The sequence below is a fragment of the Nelumbo nucifera genome, chromosome 1 (assembly GCF_055504915.1).
Source record: "Nelumbo nucifera cultivar China Antique chromosome 1, China Antique-T2T, whole genome shotgun sequence".
Taxonomy (NCBI): domain Eukaryota; kingdom Viridiplantae; phylum Streptophyta; class Magnoliopsida; order Proteales; family Nelumbonaceae; genus Nelumbo; species Nelumbo nucifera.
This window is the reverse complement of record NC_142649.1, coordinates 60,502,079-60,522,592: the sequence shown is the minus strand read 5'-3', so window position 1 is coordinate 60,522,592 and position 20,514 is coordinate 60,502,079. Positions and strand designations below refer to the sequence as shown.

The window sequence follows — 20,514 nt, the reverse complement described above, 5'->3', positions numbered from 1 at the left end:
AAATTACATTAAAAGACTACATTTTAGTGTTTTTTCGTGGCTATTACTAAAAACACCTCTCTCTCTATATATATGTTTGGTTCTGTTTACATTTATTAAATAAATGTTTATTGACAGTACCACGTGGGCACCCATCAACAAATGATTCATTAATTGCATGTGTATGTGTAGTGCATCTTTTCTGTTTCAAGAAGCTTTATTTTGAAGCTTCCTAAAATAGATAGATATTTATTAACATTTTGTTGATGTGGTGCTTAATGACGTCTATACATCATAAAACATTTTCATTAAATGTATTTCTCGATTTTGCAATCACACAAATACAAATACAAAACGTTTATCAAATAAACTTAAACGGAACTAAACAAACAGCATTTGTCATTGTTTCCAAACACCACCGTAAATATCGGAAGACTCGGTACAATACATGAATGAGTACATGGGGAGAAAAAGACATCGAAGCGCAATCGTTTTGGCTAATGATGCATCATTCGCAACAGTAGACAAATCGTAGACGCCACCAACCCAGGTCCACCAAACGGAATCGCTCGGAAGTCGAAACCCCAAAACAAAATGACAGCACCACGTGGAGCCACATATCTGCCAATAACTGCTACAATCCAACACAGACAAATAAAAGATGACAAAAGATGGCCAGATCTTGTCGTCAATGTCAATTGAGTTCGGGCCCACCATGTGATGGTAGCCCCCCCTATTATAATAATGTGGGCCCAAAATATAATAATGTCGGTATCACTTTAAATTGCCCATCCAGTCATCCACCTGTCGTCACGGACTCACGGGCATCTTCCTTACTTACATTCTCACTTCCCCAGCAAAAGTCGTCCAACGACGAAACCCCATTTTTCAACCACCACAGCTTTTCCATCAAAAGGACAAACGCATTTTTATCTGGGACCCATAGTGGTGGGTCCGGATCCTATGAATTACCACGTGGTAGGCTATCAGCAGAGCTCACGGCAATTACACCAAACTCAATGAAGGCCAATCTGTCGGTAGTGCAGTGAAAGAATCAACCCGCAACCGCTAACTTTTTTTTGTCATTCACTAGAATACCCCTATTTACTTATTTACTTAATGATCTTTTCACTAATTGTTTTTCACAACAACATGATCACCTAAACCTCAATTAAATAAAAAAAGGGCATGAACCCATAAATCTTTTTTCCAAAATTATCCCTAACACTTCGTATAAAAGCAAAATGATCATATAAAGCCAAATAGTGGGTATTATAGTAAAAATGATATTTTTATTTTTATTTTCTTTTGATTAAATTTATTTGAATAATCATTAAATTTAGTAAATCCATAAAACCATAGGAGGCGTTTTAATAAATGACCCTTTTCTTTTTATTCTTTTTGTTAAAACAACAGTTGCTAAGGTAAATTGAATTAACTACAATCTCTGCGTTCTCAAAGCAAGAGTATGATTCATTGATCACAAAAGAAGAATAGCTAAAAAGTTCGATGGGCTTCATACGACTTACGGAGGAGAGGAGAAAATCATAAAACGTATAAACTTATGTTAACTTCAATCACTAATCACTGAAACATTTACAAATGTATCTGCACTTTTTTCCCGGATGGAACTGGAAACAAATTTAAGAGATGAGAAAGATTTGTGAATTGGGGGGTGGGGGGTGCCAAGACTGCTACTGACTGCTCTTGGGTTCAGTCTTGAAAGTAACAACTTTTGATTCAGAAGAAAAAAAGAAACCAAGGTAACACAGAGATGCAAAAAACATATGTTACATTTGGCGTTGGAAAAAAATCGAAAGTTGGATGTGGGATGCATGGTCTGCTTACGGATTGATGTTGCACTCTCGCAAATAAACTTGATCATAGTAGATGAATCTTGCCCAGTAGTTCCGGTACCTGGGAATGCCTATCTCAAGCCATGGTTTCATGTTTCCGTTGTAGTGTATCACTGCTGCTCGCTCAATCTCCTTCTGGTTCATACTTGGATTGTAGCCAAGACCCAACACATGCCAAGACCTATCAAGGGGGAGTGTGCGGTTCCAAAACGTTATCAGACCAGGTGGTAGAGTTCCCAACTTCCACAGTCGTCTGTCATGGTTCTGCGCATAAAACAAAGATTTGCTTTACAATTTGGATTTTCTTTTAACAGTGTTCAAGAACGACAACCATTTGAGTTAAGACAGTGCTAACATGAGGAAACATAACGCAGCTAACATCACTCATTACAACTTGAAACTTTAACTAAGGAAGTATGTATCCTTTTGCTTGCAAAGTTTCTGGTAATGGTATTTCAAATTCTCTCAACTACTATGTCAAAAGAAATCTGCCATCATTTGCAAGAGGGGGTTGCGGTATAATTCTAAACTGCACAATTTCAGTAGATAATTTCAGAATTCAGACTTCAGTTTCAATGCTAGAAGGCTTTCCTTCTTTTGGTTCAGATAATCATGTGTCTAATAGTTTTAGTAGAAAAGAGAAACTATTCAGATATTCCCTTACCAGTTTCTGCCATGTATGATACACCCCTGTTATGTTCTGCTTTTTCCACTCCTCCAGATCAAAGATATTCATTCCATACGCCCACCCACAGGCATGGGGATCAAAGTTCTTAGAAATGAGTGGATTTGAGAAATTGAGGTACCGATCAAAACGGTGAAAGCTTTCTCCACAGGTCTCTACTGCACCATTAACCTTTCCTTTTAAATTGACCGACCAAAGTCCAGTAAGGTCTTTCTGCACCACTGTATCATCATCTAAGAAGAGAACTTTGTTGAGCTTTGGAAAGATCTCTGGCAGGTAAAAGCGGAGATGGTTCAAGATAGATAGGTACTTTGGGTTCCGGAACTTTAAATTTGAATCAGAGTTTGCACGGTGAGCCTTGAAGTAATAATCTATCATGGATGGAGAAAGAAGCTGCTTCAGTACTGGACTATAACTTGAATTTAGCCATGTGAACTCTTCAAGGTTCTGAACCTGGATAGTAGCTTTGCCTGGTGGATTAGCTAGAAACCACATTCTCATTGCTGCATAATTAAGTCTGTCGGTTACAATGTGGAAAACATGTTTTTCTGGATCCTGAAGAAGAAAATAAATCACCGTTAATAACGAATCCTTGTATACTTAGAAAGAATATCTAATTACATATTATGTTTGTAGACCATCAACTTTACCTTGGCATGAAAAACAGTTGAGTTTACAACGACTGCAGATGCCAATATGTTGTCTGAGAATAGTGCATAGTGGTACAGCCTATTGTCTTCTAGTTTCTCTTGATTTGGAAATTGCTGTTGGCCAGGATCCAAAGAAAAGTATTCAGTTGAAAGGCGTAAAGGAAGGCAGTGAAGACCCTTGGGAAGGGTCTTTGCTGCAAGTTGTGTCAAGAAGATGGTCTGCTTCTTGTGCACTTTAAGCTGCTCTTCTGTTGAGTGGAGGATAGCACGGAGCTTCTTTACCACAGCCGCACAATCATCTTGGATTTGCTTGCCCTTGGCCAATGTTTGCTCCATTGCTTTCATTTTGTCATAGGCACTGGATTCATAAATCGTATCTTAGAGATTGATCAAAAATAAATAAATCATATCTTAGAGAGTGGAAGTAACAAGAACATGAATCTAAAGAAGCAACTATACAAGACAACTGATTAAATTGCCAGAAAACAGAATCATTAATACACAGTCATGCATGCAAGCACAGCCAACACCCTCTTCCCCTTCCCCCCTTTGAATGGAAACTCACTAATAATCTATTTAAAGAAGGGACTTACTTCCTTGGAAGTTGAGAATCCTTGACTGCATCTCCAAGTGCTTTCTGAACTTCTTTGACCCGCAGTCGGAGCTCCCTTATGAAGTGTGGGTTGTTTCTTGTAGCACCGAGTCCAAGATAAACCCTTGCCCTGATCAACTGATCTCTAAGTTGTCGGACATGAGCATCAGGCATAACTGTCTGGTCACTCCTCCTCTCAGTGTTTGTTGTTAGATGCTCTTTTGAATCACCTTTACTAGAGGTTTTTGCAGATTGCTTGCCACTTTTATCGTCCTGACAGAATCAGGAAAGAAAAAATTAACTTCACCACTCAGGTTTATTTTCTCTTTTTCCATTTAATTTGAGAACAGGCAGTCATCTTCTTTTTAATATTATTCTAACAACCATTTTCCCCACCAGGATGATAGAAGGGCTATTAATCAATGTTTGAATCCTGGCTATCCAGTAGGTCTTGGGATGGGTGAACAGTGAACTGGACACAGACCATACCTTTGGTGCTTTTTGTACAAAAGTAGCAGCTCTCAGACTTGAACCTGTGTTCTCACACTTGTCAGCCCAAATTTTACCATTGCACCAAGCAATGACCCCTTTTCCTATCAGGATGAGGATATAGGAAATTCATTTCAAGTTTGTTAGAAAGTTGCATTTCTTTTTCTATACAAAATGGTTCAATATATACAATTAACAGTCACTGGCCTAATGGAATTCTATGAAACATGCATTTAAAAACTAAAAGAAAAATTAAAGAGACTGCAAAATGGAGAATTTTCCCAAACAAAGACATCGTATAGCTCTAGGTTTTCATGTGCAACTCAAATGATCAAAAGTTTCTTTATTTTCAATTTCATAAGTCCCATGATAATTAGGATTATTAACAGTTTTCTTCTGTATCATAATTCCATTGACTTCCGGCTTTTTCAAGCTCCACATCTCAGAACTCTATTTTGCGGAACATAAACAATAGAATGCATAAACTGTAGCAGCAAGTATTTTTAACAACTCTGGACTTCAGGCCAATTCTAATCAGCTTAGCTGAAACCAAATTTTGGGAGAGTCAGAACCCTCGGAGGTAAATATTTCCTCCACCAAAGTGACTCCAAACCAGAAAATGCTTATGTATCCATCACGAGCCAATAAGCCAATGAAACCCATGGCATGATAAATCTAGACCAACAAGCTATGGATGACTCAAGGTTGGCACATTCTCTAAAGGACTAAAATTGACAGTACAACAACAGAAAAAAGGATTCAAAAATTACCGTCACCATCTTATCAGAGGCCTCGTTGGAAGTCTGCTCAGCCAACTGAGGTTTCTCTTCCTTCTCCATGTTATCATGTTCTTCACCTTTCTTCTCCACAGTTGACTCATGTTTCTGTAAGCCATTGTTTGTGTTTTCTCCCTCAGCTCTGTCAGTTACCTGCTTGATAAGGTTCCCCTTTTCCGACTGAGTTCTTTCATTAGTCGTTGACAGTACTCTGGTCTTAAGATCCCTGGATTCTTCCAATTTCGATACTGTAAATAATAAAAAGAAAATGAAGCAACCAAGAAGAAACTTTTGTCGTAAGTTTTTCATTCGCCAATTGTCGAACTGTAAATAATAAACACAGTTGAAGGGTTTCATCAGAAGTTTAGAACTAAAAAATCAAGAAGAAAAACTGGTTCAAATTTCTTAATTCAACAACTATCAAACCCAAACTGTACAATTCCCAAAATTAAAAGAAAATCCACATTACATTTTGAGAAAAAAAGGCATGTCCAGATTAAAACGCGAGTTCCTGCAAATATTACCATTTGCGGATTCAATGATTTCGCCGGAGTTATCCCCTGTCGATCCATCAGAACTTGAAAATGCAGTGCTTGTGTTATCAAAATAAACGAATCCAATCGGTTCTTTCAAATTATTAGATGGTTCCTAAAACAGAAAAAAAAAAGATTTCAAATACATTTTTCGCATCCAAAGCAATGTAAATGAGTCAAGAAAATCAAATAAAAAAATACCTGTCGAAGCAAATTCAAATTTCCGGTTTCACCACCGAAACTCTGAAAAGAAGACCGCCAAGAAAAAAATAAAACAGATTAAATGATTACAGTTCATAAAAAATAGTTCAAAAAACGCGAAACCAAAATTTCAGATAAAGAAATCACTCACGATAGTTGAGAAATCCTCAATGAATTCGCTTCTAGCTGCAGAAACACCAAAAAAGAAAAGATCCAGTTAGCTCAAAAACTAATCTTTTTCCTTTTAAAGTTTGCAGTTTCTTGAAAGAAAAAACAAGCTTACTGGACGAATTGGTGAAGCTTCCAAGCCTGTCGGTGTACAGAACAATCGGAGCAAGAACCGTAACGAAAAGCAAGAATAGAACCGGTTTCCTCAGCTTCATCTTTTTCAACAAAAAATCCGGCTTTCCGGCAACAACCCGCCAAACACACCCGTGCATTCAAAGAAAACCACTCACCACCAGAGGTAAAAACCGCTCATTGCCCGATAAAGCCATGCTCTGGGACAAATCTCATCGGAAATAATAAAGAAATTACAAAAAGTAAAACAAAAAATGCTTGTTGAGAAAACAAAAACAGGTTTGTTCTTCCGAGAGTGCTGGTCGAAATACAGCGGGCTTGGGGCTTCTGAGAAATATTATTTCCGAAGTTGCAAATCAGCAAAACCGCTTTCAAGAAGACAAAACCGCTTTTTATCCTCAGAGAGAGAGAGAGAAGTGAAAAAGGATGTATGTTCAACAGTTGTGCGTGCTGTAAACCAAGATGTCGGCGCGTTTAACGAGTTGGATTGAGACGCGGACGCGTTTATTCACTCGCTGATGTAGAATGCCACGTAGGTCGCTTGAGCGGCTTGATTAACGGCTATTTCAGACGTCACGCTTTATTATGGCTTGATTCATTGATATTGATTGAATCGAGACCCCACCCGACACCTGGCACCTGCTGAATGACTCTTTTACCCTTTGAGGGAGTGTTGACTACTGAGTACTGGTGACTTTGATGAGTGATGAGTATGGAGAGTAAGGGTCCGTTTGGTTGTAGGGTGAAATCAGAATCGAAATCAAAATCTTCTTATACCCAATTTGTTTACCATTAAATATGTACGGAAAAGTTGGTCAATGGGTTTTTTTTTTTTTTTTCTATTGAACAATTTTTTCACGTTCTTTTTGCTTTAAACAAAGAGCCTCACCATAAAATCACCTTTAATTTCTTGAATAAAACTTATTCATCTCCCAAGTAAATAACATTCCCGTATGAGAAAAATTTTTATAAAACATATGGGACCATTTTGCTCATTTTAATATTAAATTTTCATAGATAAAAATGTCATTCTGTTATTCAAGAATCCTATAAATCAAAAGAGCATGGGTAAGTGAATTTACCCAGCTAAATGCTACCCAAGAAATATTTACCTTAATAGATTAACTTGTAAAATTGTAAATGAACAAGGCCTTAATAGAATTTGATGTCATAAAATATGGAAACTCCCAAAGAGAATTGGTGTTAACAAAATAGAAATAGGTTTGATGGATTTTTAAGCCCTTTGTCTTTTTTTATTGGTAAGAATGAGATTCTCACTCCCAAAAGGAGGGGCTGGAATAGCCATTCCCCCAAATGGAGGAATGTCATTTTATGAATCTAGGTTTACCAATCACAACTCATGGGCGCCGAGTCTCGCCACATTGAGAGTATTGATACTAATATAAAGTATAAGAGATGTTCCCAATGTATATTTAGGTGAATGTGATCATGACAATCAGTTAAGTTCAAAGGAATGGGGGTTTTGTAAATTCTAAAGCTACCCACCTCCCTAAATCTCCCAACCTGTTTCCTCCCCAAAACCTATATCAGGTCCACACACACACACAATGGCACAAGAAAACGTAAAATCTTGTTGGGTTTAAAAGTTAAAACTCACGTATAATTTTCTCTAATATATAAGTAATAAACAAATAAAATAACATGAACAAACGTAAAAAAAAATCTAATTATTTGATTAAAACATATATAAAACACAAACTATCAATTATTATTTGCATAAAATTCAAAATATTATTAAATTCAATAACCATACATAACTTCACATGCTTTCCAATAACATAATATGAGTTGGGAAGGGTTCGATTTAATCTAATACTGCACCTTATTTAAATTGATAATTCATTGACCAAGAATATATATAAAATCCCAAAAACCAGTACCTGTCCCAAAATCTATTTTTCAAATAAAAAAATGGCCCCACGGGATGACAGAAATTACCATCCCCCAATCAACCCAGTTAACCAGACCCTAATTTATAAAAGTTCATTCAAATAAAACAAAAAAACATCGCAAGTTAACGAGACCCTAATTGACTAATGAGCATTGAGCTCTTTTTTTTTCTCTTTTGCTTTTCTTGTATATGTTAATTAATGATATTTAATTCGAATTTCTGATTTTCACTTCAGAACTATAAATATTCAAAATGTCAAAAAATTTCATTCTATACAGATTAACACCCACCCCAACTGTATTTTGGACCTAAAAATTGTGACACTGGGCTGAACTGAACCGTCGTGTATTTAATAGAAAATACTAAATAGCCGCGACCTGCCTTGTCGCCATAAATCCAACCAGGTTGAGCGAACTTGGTCAATGAATCATCAATCGGCGAAATCCCGTTGGCTCTGTCTATAAGAATCAAACACGTCATCAGTGGATCCTCTTCAATAATAACTCGTTAAAATCATTAACTACTTGGGTTGTTGGATTTGAGTAAGACCGACAAGAAAACCTGATCCATATCCGATTTCTGTTATTAATCCAACCCGAAATAGCTATCGTTAAAGCTCTTCCAGGTTGAAGTTGAAATCAAGGCTGTGTTTAGTTGCAGTGCAAATTTATTTGCACTAATACAAATGTATTAGAGTGTAAATGTAAAAAATGTAAATTCTTGTTTAATTTTGTTTTGGATTTTATTTTATTCTGCTTTATATTTTAATTTACTTCATTTGTGCTGCAATCAAATAAAATAAGCTAAAATTTAAAACAAAAATAGGTCAGAATTTACACAAATCATTTGCGTTGACATGGTTTTGCATTGCAACCAAACACAGCCCAACTGATTTTGATTTTAGTAGAACTAGCTAAGGGCATAAATAGTTTTCAAATAAACAATTTTATTGTAAGGGTTGTAAGATTGAAAGACATTATAAAAAGAAAAAAAATTGTCTTTTAAAAAACGAAAAATAAATAATTTTCATTAAAATAAAAAAATATTATTTTTTAAATAAAACATTTACAACCTCTCTTTTCTAACACCAGGCCCTATCGAGTCCCATATAACCCCTCTCTTTGATACAAGGCCCCAACCAATCATCTCTCTCTCTTTCTCTTCATTTTGATCCACATGTTGTCTAACCAAAATGAAGATAGTCTTAGTTGAACATAGTAGCTATTTAGTAAGCTATCCATCTAAAATTAAATACATGGGACCCATAACCTAAAATTAAATAAATAAAGTAATTAATTTTATGTGATTGAATTGTGTTAAATTGATTTAGATAATTGAATTATGTCAAATAAATTAAATTCATTTAATGTATTTTTAATATTTTGTTAATTAATTTTAAAATTAGATATTATATTTTTAAAATATTTTTTTAAATCATTAAATAAATTAATTTAATCTAAGTAATTAAATAACTATATTAAAAACTTAATTATATCTAGGGGTGTCAATTAATCAGTTTTGGTTTGGATCCAATCTGATCCAAACCTTATCAAATCGGATTTGGATGGTCCATTATAATTATTGGATTGGGCCAATCCAAAATAAATTGTCTATATTCTTATTGGTTTGAATTAGATCTAAACCAAAATTTCAATAATCCGATCATGAGGCCAAACCCTTGTCCAAATTGAAATCAATCAAAACTATAAACAACATAAAATCACTATTATGAAAGTACTTTTACGAAAGCATTTTTATGAAACCATTTTTATAAAAACACTTTTATAAAAGTACTTTTATGAAAAGTATTTTTACGAAAGCATTTTTATAAAAATACTTTTACAAAAGTACTTTTATGAAAACACTTTTACAGAAGTAGCTTTATAAAAGCACTTCTGCAAAAGTACTTTTACATGAGAGCACTTTTATGAAAGCACTTTTATGAAAGCACTTTTACGAAAGTACTTTTATGAAAGCACTTTTATAGAAGTACTTTTACGAAAGCACTTTTATGGAAGCTGATGGTGCGCGATTTGGATGCTCCTAGATGGAGGGCAGCTTAGATGTTTGTTGCTTAGCTGGCCAATCAAACTGCAAAAGAGGAAGGCTCAGAGGGCTCGGGGTGGCTTACCCGATGTGCGCACTCCGATGCTTAACTTAGTACTTCATTGAGCAAGCTGAATACTTGTATCCTAGAATGCTAGTGAGCAATAAATCGCGTGTACCTTGTGTTGATGCCCTTATATAGGTGAGTTGCCATGGGTCTTACGAAACACTTCCGAGATCTTCGGTGCATGCTGTTAGGAGCAACGTTTTAAAAATTGACCCGGAAACGGAACCGTTTTAGGCACCATTTTCCGGTTCAGTGGTTCAACTGTTCGGGTCAAATGGTTCAACCTGTGATGTCATAAATAAATTAAAAAACAAAAAATATTTATATATAATAAAAAATAACATAAAAATTAAATAAAATACAGAAAAAAAAATATGAATGGCGAATGCCCAACAGAGTTCATGAATATCACGCAATCTCTTCCACTCAATCATCCCTGAAGCCCAACACTTGGTTGTCTAGTCAATAGTCTTCTTTGACCAAAACCTTCTAATAGCATCCTTCTCCACTAGGCCAACTTGTTCACCATCCTAACAAATTCGATTGCATAGGGATAGAGGTCTTCTCCGAAGCTTCATGAGAAACTATCAGAAGATCTACAGCTAACATACACCCACCGACTAGGACACAACCTCAGATTCTGTAGTGGCTCAACCTCAAAATTGAAAAACAGGGGATTCCTCAACCCCAGATTTTCCAGTGGCTTTCAGCTCCAATGGAGTGGTCACCGGTGCAAATGGTGATTCAGTTCCTTGAAAAATCATAGTATTGCAAAAAAAAAAAAAAAAAGAGAGTTAATTAAAAGTCATTGAATTGGCTAAATGAGAAATAAAAACTGAAATTTAAAGTTCTGAACTGTATAATGGTGGATCTGAACTGACTAGTGGTCGTTGGGTCACTTAGTTACCTGAAAAATCACAGTGGTCAGCAGCCACAGTGAAGATAGTCGTCGGAGGTTGGAGTCCACAGTGGTCACTGGCAACCGCAGTGAAGATAGTCGTCGGGGCCATTCCTTTCAAGATGCGGTTGAGAAAGAGTGAATGGCTCAAAAGTCGAAGCTTTAATTGCCATCTGCCACTGCAACTTTGGCCACTAGTGGGTGCTTGCTCGGATTCTGGGAATGGCGGTGCTGGTGTATCGCCTCCCTCATCTTCAGTGAACACCTGAAGGCTTTTGGTTTTGGGTTTGGCAAAACAAGACCCTAAGAGGCTAAGACTTTCGAAGGTAAGAAAATCCTATTAGGATATATATGGCATTTTATTTTTATTTTAAAATAAAAACTAATAAAATACCGAACCACTAACCGTTAACCGGGTCAACGGTTTGACCGGTCGGGTCAATGATTTTTTGACTTTTTCAACATTTTTTCACTAAATAACGGTTCGAGGTAAACCCACAAATGTTCAAGTGACCGGTTTCCGGTCCGAACAGTCTGATCCGCACCAGGAGGTGGGCTTTGTGCTTGCCGATAAGGCTTATCGAGTCCGTTCGATCCAGGCGAGATGAGGATAAGGCTTACATATGTGCGGTGTGATTCCAAAGAGGTTGGAGACAGCTAGCTTACTTCTAGAAGTTGGCTACATGTCACCTCCGTAGGTTGGGTCATCACGAGCTACTCAGGCCTCAGTTCTAGCCGAGGTGACCTGTATCGCTAAGGTGGTAGGGAATGCCGAGTCATCATCCAATCAGTAGGTTGCTTTCACATGTATGTCCATGAATAGGTCGGGCCAAATCACCCCTCATCAATTACCCTCCACTCCCCGTGTCGGGGGTCCCGACCTGGTGCAGGGATTTCATGACGAGCTTAAGTAGATTTGGCCCGATCTTCATCTTGGTCGAGGTCTGGTCTAGAGGTCAAATTTTAATGACCCAATCGGCTCAACCATAAAGTTAGATCACGTATTGGGGACGCGCGGATGACACTTAGACTAAAAATTTCATGGACGTCAAAACATACGCTTAATCGATTTCGACCTCGAAAGTTGTGCGACCGGTTTTTATGACCCATCAAATCAAACTGATATGAGTCGTCCATGATTGACTACAACGGCTATAAATAGGGGCCTTGGGGTCCCATTCACTTTGTCTTGATCTGAGTTCTTCGCATTTCGGAGATTGTGTGTTAGCTTCTAGGTCAGTGGTCTTTCTCCCGTCTCGGAGGTCATTCTCCTTTCTCCTTTCTTGGGTAAGTCACCTCTCCTTGCCTTAGTTTTCTTGCTTTGAGTTCGTTTCTTGCTTTCAGTATGTCTAGTAGTAGCACTGGTAGTTTGTTTGGTGATAATGGGGAGTCCAGCCAGGCCGAGGTGGGAGCCTTGGTTAAACGTCTTGGGTCCAACCCAGCTAAGGTTGCCTCGGCACAAGACTCAGACCCCAGTCCAGCCGAGGTGGATGCCTCGGTTCGTGATCCCAATGAGCGGATCCAAGCCTTGGCGGATCAATTTAAAATTCTAGATAACTACAGTTACAATCTATCTTTGGAGAACTTTTCTTGGGACCATGATCCCAACAAGATTGTCGTATTCGAGGAGCAATTGATCGTCGGGCTCCGTTTCCCTCTTCACCCATTCGTTATTGAGGCTTCAAAGTTTTTTGACATCACTGTTGACCAACTCCATCTGAACTCAATTAGCACCTTGGTCGGAACTATCTCCCTTTTTCATGACTATGACCTCCCTCTAGATTTAGACGTCTTTAGCTTGCTTTGTACCATCAAGAAAAATCCAGCCGACCCCAAGGGAATAGAGAAGTATAGTTATTACCTCACTTACTGGCCTAGACACAAGCTTCTGCACGAGTATCCTTCTAAGGTCCCGGCTTGGAAGAGGAGGTACTTCATTTTTACTGTTGATGGGGGGATGGCCGTTCCCAACTCACTAGAGAAAGGGCATCAGTGACACTAGGGACCGGGTAAGTAGAAAGATGAGGAAGAAGATGCGTTCCATGGTGGAACTCGACCTGAGGAGTCGAGGGGGACCAAGAGAAGAGTTCATTGCCTCACTAACCTGAGGTGGTTTCGTCGTCCGAGCCTCAGTCAATTCATCATGGGGCTGGATCTTCTAGTGAGGGCACCTAGGTGGTCCAAAGCATCCTAAAAGCCTAAACCAGCCTCATAAAGAGTAAGGAGGTGATTTTCCCGAGGAGGTCTCCAAGTTTGCCAGGCTGCAACATTCTTAGTCAGGTGCCAAGGCGTTGAGTCACATCATGGTGGTATGTTTCTGATTTTGACACTATGCTTTTGTTCGTGTCCTCTTTCATACTTAGTGGATTTTTCTCTCTTTGCAGGCAAATTCTATGATTCACTCACTTCTCCAGCAGTCTGACCAGCATGTTGTGCAGATGAAGGCCTTCGAAATGAAGCCATAAGCTGTCGAAGTATCCCTTGTAGAGTGCCGGGCTCAGATGGTGAAAGCCATCGACACCATTAGGAAGTTGGAGGCCAAGGTGGCAGTGAGGAAGAAGCAAAATGATAGACTGGTGAAGGAGGCCGAAGAGCAGAAGGTAGCTTTTGCCAAGTGTGAGGCTGCTCTTACTTAAGGGATCAAAGATGTCGAGGTAACTGCAATCAATGCCTACAAGGGCTCGCTAGAGTTTAACCAGCTAAGGGAGAACCTCCGTACAGATGCCTTCCAGAAGGGTTTTAAACTCTGTCATGTTGACCAAGTGTAGGTTCCCCGAGCTTGACCTCGGAGTCGTCACTACAATCAGAGCTACCACCAAGATGGTTTTGGAAGCTAACAAAGAGGCAGACTCTAAGGAAGAGAGTGGCGAGAACCTTGACGAAGGAGCGACAGAGGAAAGCCAGGATGCTGCTGCTAAGGCCATGGAGACCGACGAGCCGAAAAATTCTTCTGAAGCTGCTGGTGATGGGGGCGATGAGCCCCTTGATGTTTAACTTCTGCCTCTTTTCTTTGACCCCCTTGTGAAAACAAACATATGCTCTTAGTGTGTGTGTGTGTGTGTGTATATATATATATTGATTGAATGTACGAACCACTCTTTTTTTTTAGGAAATGAAATACAACTCTCTTTTTTTCACCTCGCATACAACACTTTTTTAACAAAAAAAATTTTAAGTGTAGGTTTCCCCGAGGTGCCTAGCTTAAAAAATAACTAGCCATAGTAACTACGAGCCGAGGTGAACAGACATTGCAAGGTATATGACCGGAACTGCTTGTACACCAGTGAGGCATAAGTAAGGTTTGCCCGAGCTGCCCATATGCTTAGAAAGTGACCGAATCTTATTCATCTTTACTGTCGAGGTCATTATTGGCTCAACACTGTGGCCCTTAGGCTTTTAGAGTGACTCGTGGTCCACTCTTCATTATATAATTTTGCCGATGTGCGGCTTGACCGAATCGCTTGAGTGAGTGGTCACTTGGACTTAGAAAAATTTGACAGATGCTTGGTTCCTGAGCTCACAAGTAATATCTCCTTAGGTTGTTGACATTCCAAGCACGAGGCACGCCTCCCTTCCAACGTCTCGAGCTCATACGTTCCTTCACTGAATACTTGTCTTACTCAGTATGGACCCTCCCAGTTCGGTCCGAGCTTACCGACATTGGGCTCAGGTACCATCACTTACCGACATTGGGCTCAGATACCATCACTTTCTAGAGTACAAGGTCGCCAACTTGGAACTAGCATCGCTTGACCCGGGCGTTATAGCACCGAGCTACTTGTTGTTGGTAGGCTACAGTCTGAATGTAGGCCAGGTCGCGTACTTCTTTGATTAAGTCGAGGTTCATCCGCAGCTCGTCGTCATTGGCCTCCTTGTCATATGCCTCTAGCCGTAAGTTGGTACTTCGATCTCGGCTGGGATGACGGCCTCTGTACCGTAAGTCAGGTTGAATGGTGTTTCACCCGTCGCGGTCTTGATAGTAGTCTTGTAGGTCCATAGGACACTGGGTAGCTTGTCGACCCACAAACCCTTAGCTCGCGCTAGTCGAGCTTTCAGTCCATGGAGAATTGCCCTGTTCGTCACCTCGGCCTATTCATTTTCTTGTGGATGCAACACCGACGTAAAGTTTTGCTGGATCCCCATCTTGGCACACCAACTTTGAAACTTGATATCCTTGAATTGCTTCCCGTTGTCGGAGATCAACACTTTTGGTAGTCTGAATCGACACACTATGTTCCTCTAGAAAAAGTTCTATACGTTTTGGGTTGTGATAGTCACCAAGGGCTCAACCTCCACCCACTTCATAAAGTAATCAACCGCTATACCAGGAATCTTCTCTGCCCGGTTGCAAGTGGGAATGGACCAAGGATGTCGATCCCTCAATGGGCAAAAGGCCACAGGCTGATCAGATACTTCAGGTTGGCAACGGGCTGGTGAAGTATGTTGGCATTTCTCTGGCAGTTGTCACACTTCCAAACAAGCTCGAGCACATCTGCTTTCATAGTAGGCCAGTAGTATCCTTGCCTTAGCGCTTTTGGGGCAAGCGCCCTGCCCCCCAGGTGTCCACCATAGAGACCTTCGTGGATCTCATGTAGCACATGACTTGCTTCTAAAGGTCGTAAGCAACACAGGTAGGGGAGCGTAAAGGATCTCCTATATAGTCGCCCATCAATGAGAACATATCGGGCTGACTGACACTCTACCCTCCAAGCTGCATTACGCTCTGCTGGTAGGGTCCCGTGGAGTAGATAATCGACAAGTGGGTCGATCAAACTCAGTTTTTCTTACAACATGGGAGTGACCTCTCCTGCCACCCTAACAATGCTACGCCAAGGCAGGTCTTTGATGTACTCCGTCATCATAGTGATGTTGCTAGTGCTGGCTAACTTTGAGAGTGTGTCAGCCTTAGCATTCTTCAACCTTAGTACTTGTCGAATGAACCAAGAGTGGAAGCCAGGCAGGAGTTCCCTCACTTTGGCCAAGTAAGCCATCATGGCAGGTTCTTGAGCCTCGTACTCACCATTCACCTGGTTCATGACCAGCTGAGAACCGTTGCATCCCATGACATACTTCACTCCGACGTCCTTCGCCAATACCAGCATGAATATTAGTGCCTCGTACTCCGCTTCGTTGTTTGATGCTTCGAATTCAAACTGGAGAGTGTACTCTAGGTTCATTTCACTTAGCCCGTACAGTATGAGTCTAGCTCCACTTCCTCGCAGATTAGACGAGCCATCAATGTGGAGAATCTAGGGCTCCTCGTTCAGGTTGGGACTTCCCTCACCGGAACAGGTGCTGTGTTGGCTGATGCCTCTGAGGTGCTGGTCGGCTCAACCACCTCAGGGGTCAGCATGTTGAATGTGTATTCCGCAATGAAATCCGCTAGGACTTAAGATTTAATGATTGTTTGTGGCTCAAACTGGATATCATTCTCGCTCAGCTTGATGATCCACTTCATTAGTTTGCCTAAGACCTCAGGCTTCTGAAGGACATGCCTCAATGGTCTATTAGTTAGGATGATGATGATATGGGATTGGAAGTAAGGGCATAGCTTCTGAGTTGCAAAGACTAGTGCGTAGAATAGCTTCTTAATGTCGAGATACCTAGTCTTAGCTATCTGCAAATCTTTACTTATATAGTAGACGGGCCTTTGGACCTAGTCTACTTCTCTGATTAGTACTGAACTGACCACCTAGTCGCTCGTAGAGAGGTATAGTCCAAGCTCATCTCTAGGCTTAGGTCAGATTAAAATCGGCGGGGTACTTAGATATTTTTTGAGCTCGTCGAATGCGAGATGACAATCCTCAGACCATTCAAAGTCCTCATTCTTTTTAATGGCCTTAAAGAAAGGTAAACGCCAACCAACTGATTTAGACAAAAGCCAATTCAAGGCAGCTACTTGGCCAGTTAGTCATTGTACTTCTTTTATGTTCTGGGGTGGTCTCATATCTAAAATTGCTTTTATCTTTTTCGGGTTGGCTTTAATGCCACGTTGGTTCACTATATACCTGAGAAACTTGCTCGACGTGACCCCGAAGACACATTTGTTCAGGTTGAGGTTCATGTTAAATTTTCTTAAGATTTGAAAAACACAGTTTAAATCATCAAGTAAATATGAAGAAAATTGGGTCTTCACGACCATGCCATCAACGTAACACTCTACTTTATTTCCAATAAGAGGTCCAAAAATTTTGTTTACAAGGCGCTGGAAGGTCGCTTCAGCATTTTTCAGTCCTAAGGGCATCACTTTATAATAGTATAGCCCTAGTTTGGTTACAAATGTTGTTTTGTCCTGGTCGGCTAAGTCAATCCTGATTTGGTTGTAGCCGAAATAGGCGTCTATGAAGCTAAGCAACTCATGCCCTGAGGTCGCGTCTACCAGGCGGTCTATTCTTGGAAGGGGGAAGCTATCCTTTGGGTAGGCTCTGTTGAGGTCGGTGTAATCGATGCACATGCACCATTTGTCATTGGCCTTCTTTACGAGGGTCAATGCCGGGCATTTCTACTGCCAACCAAGCAAAAACATCTAAATTACTTAATAAAAAACTTACCTGTTGTGACCGAAGTGGTTCATTTAGGCGAACACCAATCTGGAGAGTCTTTGTGGGCTCGGTATCTAAGACTGGGACTTGGACCGTATCCTCCATCAGTGTAGCTCACTCCTCGGTGTGCTCGGGGGAGGTTTCAGCTCGACGTCATCCACCAAATTTACCTTGCCCTTTAATGCCACGACGTAGCACTTCCGTGATTCCAACCGGTCGCCCCGTACTACCCCCACTCCGTAGCTCGTTAGGAACTTCATTGAAAGATAATAGGTTGACACCACCGCACATAGTGCATGCAGGATGGACCGACCTAAAATCACATTGTAAGGGGACGGGGTGGTGACCATGAGGAAGGTGTGCTTGAACTGGACTGTGTTGGGCTTCGCTCCCATTGCTACCGGTATTGTGATCTTGCCAAGGGGCTTCACCACATCCTCGCTGAAACCGACAAGGGGTGTGTTTGCCGGCTAGAGATCCTTCTGATCTAGCTTCATCCTGTTTAACACCTCCAAGAAGATAATGTCCGTGGACCTTCCAGAATCTACCAGGATCCACTTCACCTCAAAGTCGTTGATGACCATCTTGACAACGAGGGCATCATCATGTGGATACTAGATCCCGCGAGCGTTATCCTTGGTGAGGTAGATCACTTCCTCCACTCAAGGGTGCTTTGGCGGGTTCTTGTCCTCAGGCTCGAGCTCCCGGACTACTGTCTTGCCCGCCGCTGTGTTGTAACCCGCTATGATTGACCCACCGGTAATCATATTGATTACCCCTCGGATCAGTTTATTTTTGCTAGAGGATTTTGAGGTGGTTGGTCGCAGTCGTTCTGCCTGCTTGACTCTGTGCATCTTTTCGCTACTTGGCAGGTCAGCTCTCTGTCTCTCTATCTTCATACTTGATGAACTTTCTCAAGTAACCACGACAAATCATCTCCTCGATCTAGTCCTTTAGGGTGCGGCAACTCTCTGTGTCATACCTGATGTCCCAGTGAAAGTGGCAGTACCGGTTCGGGTTTCTGTTCGCGGGATCTCCTCTCATCTTGGCTGCCCCCTTGACATAGTCGATGTCCTTAATGGACCTTGGAATCTCACCCCGCTTGGCATTCATGACGGCATAGCTTGTTCTATGAACTGGCGGCGATCCTAGATCGCCGACCTGATTTAGAATCCCGAGGCGGAAACCGTCTTTTCCTTGGCGACCTGCTTCACCTACTGCGCGGTGACCTGGTTCGCTTCGGTGACTTACTCTTTCACCGCCGGTGCTTGCTGTTGCTTTCATCTTCTGTTCTCTTCCTTTTCCTGACCTGGTACAACTCTAACTGGGACCCGAGAGCCTCTTCTGCTTTGATAAACTTGTTGGCTTCCTTGAGGAACACCTCCATGGCACTTGGCAGGTTCAACTCGAGGTGCCAATGGAGATCAGGGTGTTGTACTCCTCTTCGGGCCGCAATGAGTTGCACGACTGAGTTAAGGTTTAGTACCTATAGTCTTTTTGAGTTGAACCTTTTGATGTAGTCTCTCAGGGATTCATTCTCTTTTTGGACCACATTCAAAAGGATTATCACGGACTTCAAACACTTCTTACTGGTGGCGAAGTGCGTCGTGAAGAGTTCAACAAACTGCTTCCAACTCTTGATCGATCCTGGGGGTAGAGTTCGATACCACAACCTTGCGTCCTCTCTGAGGGTCATTGAAAAGGCCATGCAAAGGCTAGCTTCATCAGCCCCCGTGAGTAGCATCAGGGCTTGGAAACTATCTACGTGATCGTTGGGAATCTATGCTCCCATTGTAAGTCTCCAAGGCGAGCATCTTAAAGCTTTTCGGCCTTAGGGCCGAGAGGATCTCTGGTGCTAGGGGGATAGTCAGCTCAGTGAGATGGGAGCCGATTGTGCTGCTACCGAGCTCACTTCTTCCCTCCTTCTCTCAACTTCAATCATTGGGACAACGCTGCTCTTACTTGAGGTGTGGCGTGCTCATCAGCGGCGTCGCTTCTTTGCCAACTCATTGGTGTTGTTCACCTTGGTGTTGGCCAGAGTCTCGACCCTGGTGTTCTCCTGATCTCAAAATTGTCACAAACAGGGGTCTGATCTTGGTTGCCGACGTTCTCACGAACACGGGCTAGATCCTAATGGATGAGGTGATTGGAAGGGTCCTGGGCTGGGTTCTCGCCCCTTACCCCGGGCTGTTGGTTGTTGGGCTACCTATCATCCTGACGGCGGTGCTACGGGTCATGCTGATCATGATGTTGTTGTTCATTTCATGATCATTGCTGATGATTGCTCTGTTGGTTGCGTTGTGGCAGGTTGTTTTGCTGGTCTACTATGACTTGACGCGGTGGTGATGAATGCCGACCTAGTGTTGGGTCCCGATGTGGAGTTGGGCCTTGAGGAGGAGTTGGGACCCGGGATGGCACCAACCCCCGGGGAGGTGACTGGCGTCTATGCTGCTGGTTATGGTTCTATTGGTTCTAATCGAGAGGAGGAAATTGATACTGTTTGTACTGCGGAAGGACGCTTGCTCCAAATCTTTGTTCCCATGACTGCATTTGCAATTCCATAATTCGTACGCTTTGCATGAGCTCATGGAACTGTTGCGCTTCTATCCCAACAGGAACCACAGAAAGCTCTACAACTGGGAGAGCGGCGCTCACATGAGGCAAAGGCACGCTGACTTGCTATGTGAAGAATCCCGGGTTCTGTGCTGCTGATACCCTAGGAAGAGTGAGGGGGATAGTGAACTGTCCGATGGTCACAAAGGGAGTCTCTAGATTAAGTGCAGGCTAGTCCTGCCCCCAAGTGATGGTAATCTCTACACTCTTGCCAGTGCTTGAGGAAGCCATTAATGAAATTTGCAGAAAGTGAGATGGTGCGCGATCTGGATGCTCCTAGCTGGAGGGCAGCTCGGACGTCGATTGCTTAGTTGGCTGGTCAAACTGCAAAAGAGGAAGGCTCAGAGGGCCCGAGGTGGCTTACCCGGTGTGGGC

The 20,514-nt window shown here is 41.4% G+C and overlaps 1 protein-coding gene across 1 annotated transcript; it reads right to left on the bottom strand.

Annotated features, from left to right (window-relative positions):
* Positions 1-1,527: 1,527 nt before the first annotated feature.
* Positions 1,528-6,510, bottom strand: LOC104594381 (putative galacturonosyltransferase 4). The gene is made up of 9 exons (XM_010254672.2): positions 6,045-6,510; positions 5,913-5,947; positions 5,762-5,803; positions 5,552-5,675; positions 5,022-5,275; positions 3,764-4,035; positions 3,171-3,528; positions 2,500-3,075; positions 1,528-2,099 (listed from the first exon to the last, which is right to left on the bottom strand). Exons 1-9 carry the CDS (start codon positions 6,199-6,201, stop codon positions 1,824-1,826), a joined length of 2,094 nt encoding a protein of 697 aa, XP_010252974.1. The 5' UTR covers positions 6,202-6,510; the 3' UTR covers positions 1,528-1,823.
* Positions 6,511-20,514: the final 14,004 nt, after the last annotated feature.

Coding starts and splice junctions, on each gene's coding strand:
- LOC104594381 (XM_010254672.2), bottom strand. CDS start 6,201: ATGCACGGGTGTGTTTGGCGGGTTGTTGCCGGAAAGCCGGATTTTTTG. Junction 5,948..6,044: donor AAGCTTCACCAATTCGTCCA/GTAAGCTTGTTT, acceptor GTGTTTCTGCAG/CTAGAAGCGAATTCATTGAG. Junction 2,100..2,499: donor ATCATACATGGCAGAAACTG/GTAAGGGAATAT, acceptor TTTTATGCGCAG/AACCATGACAGACGACTGTG.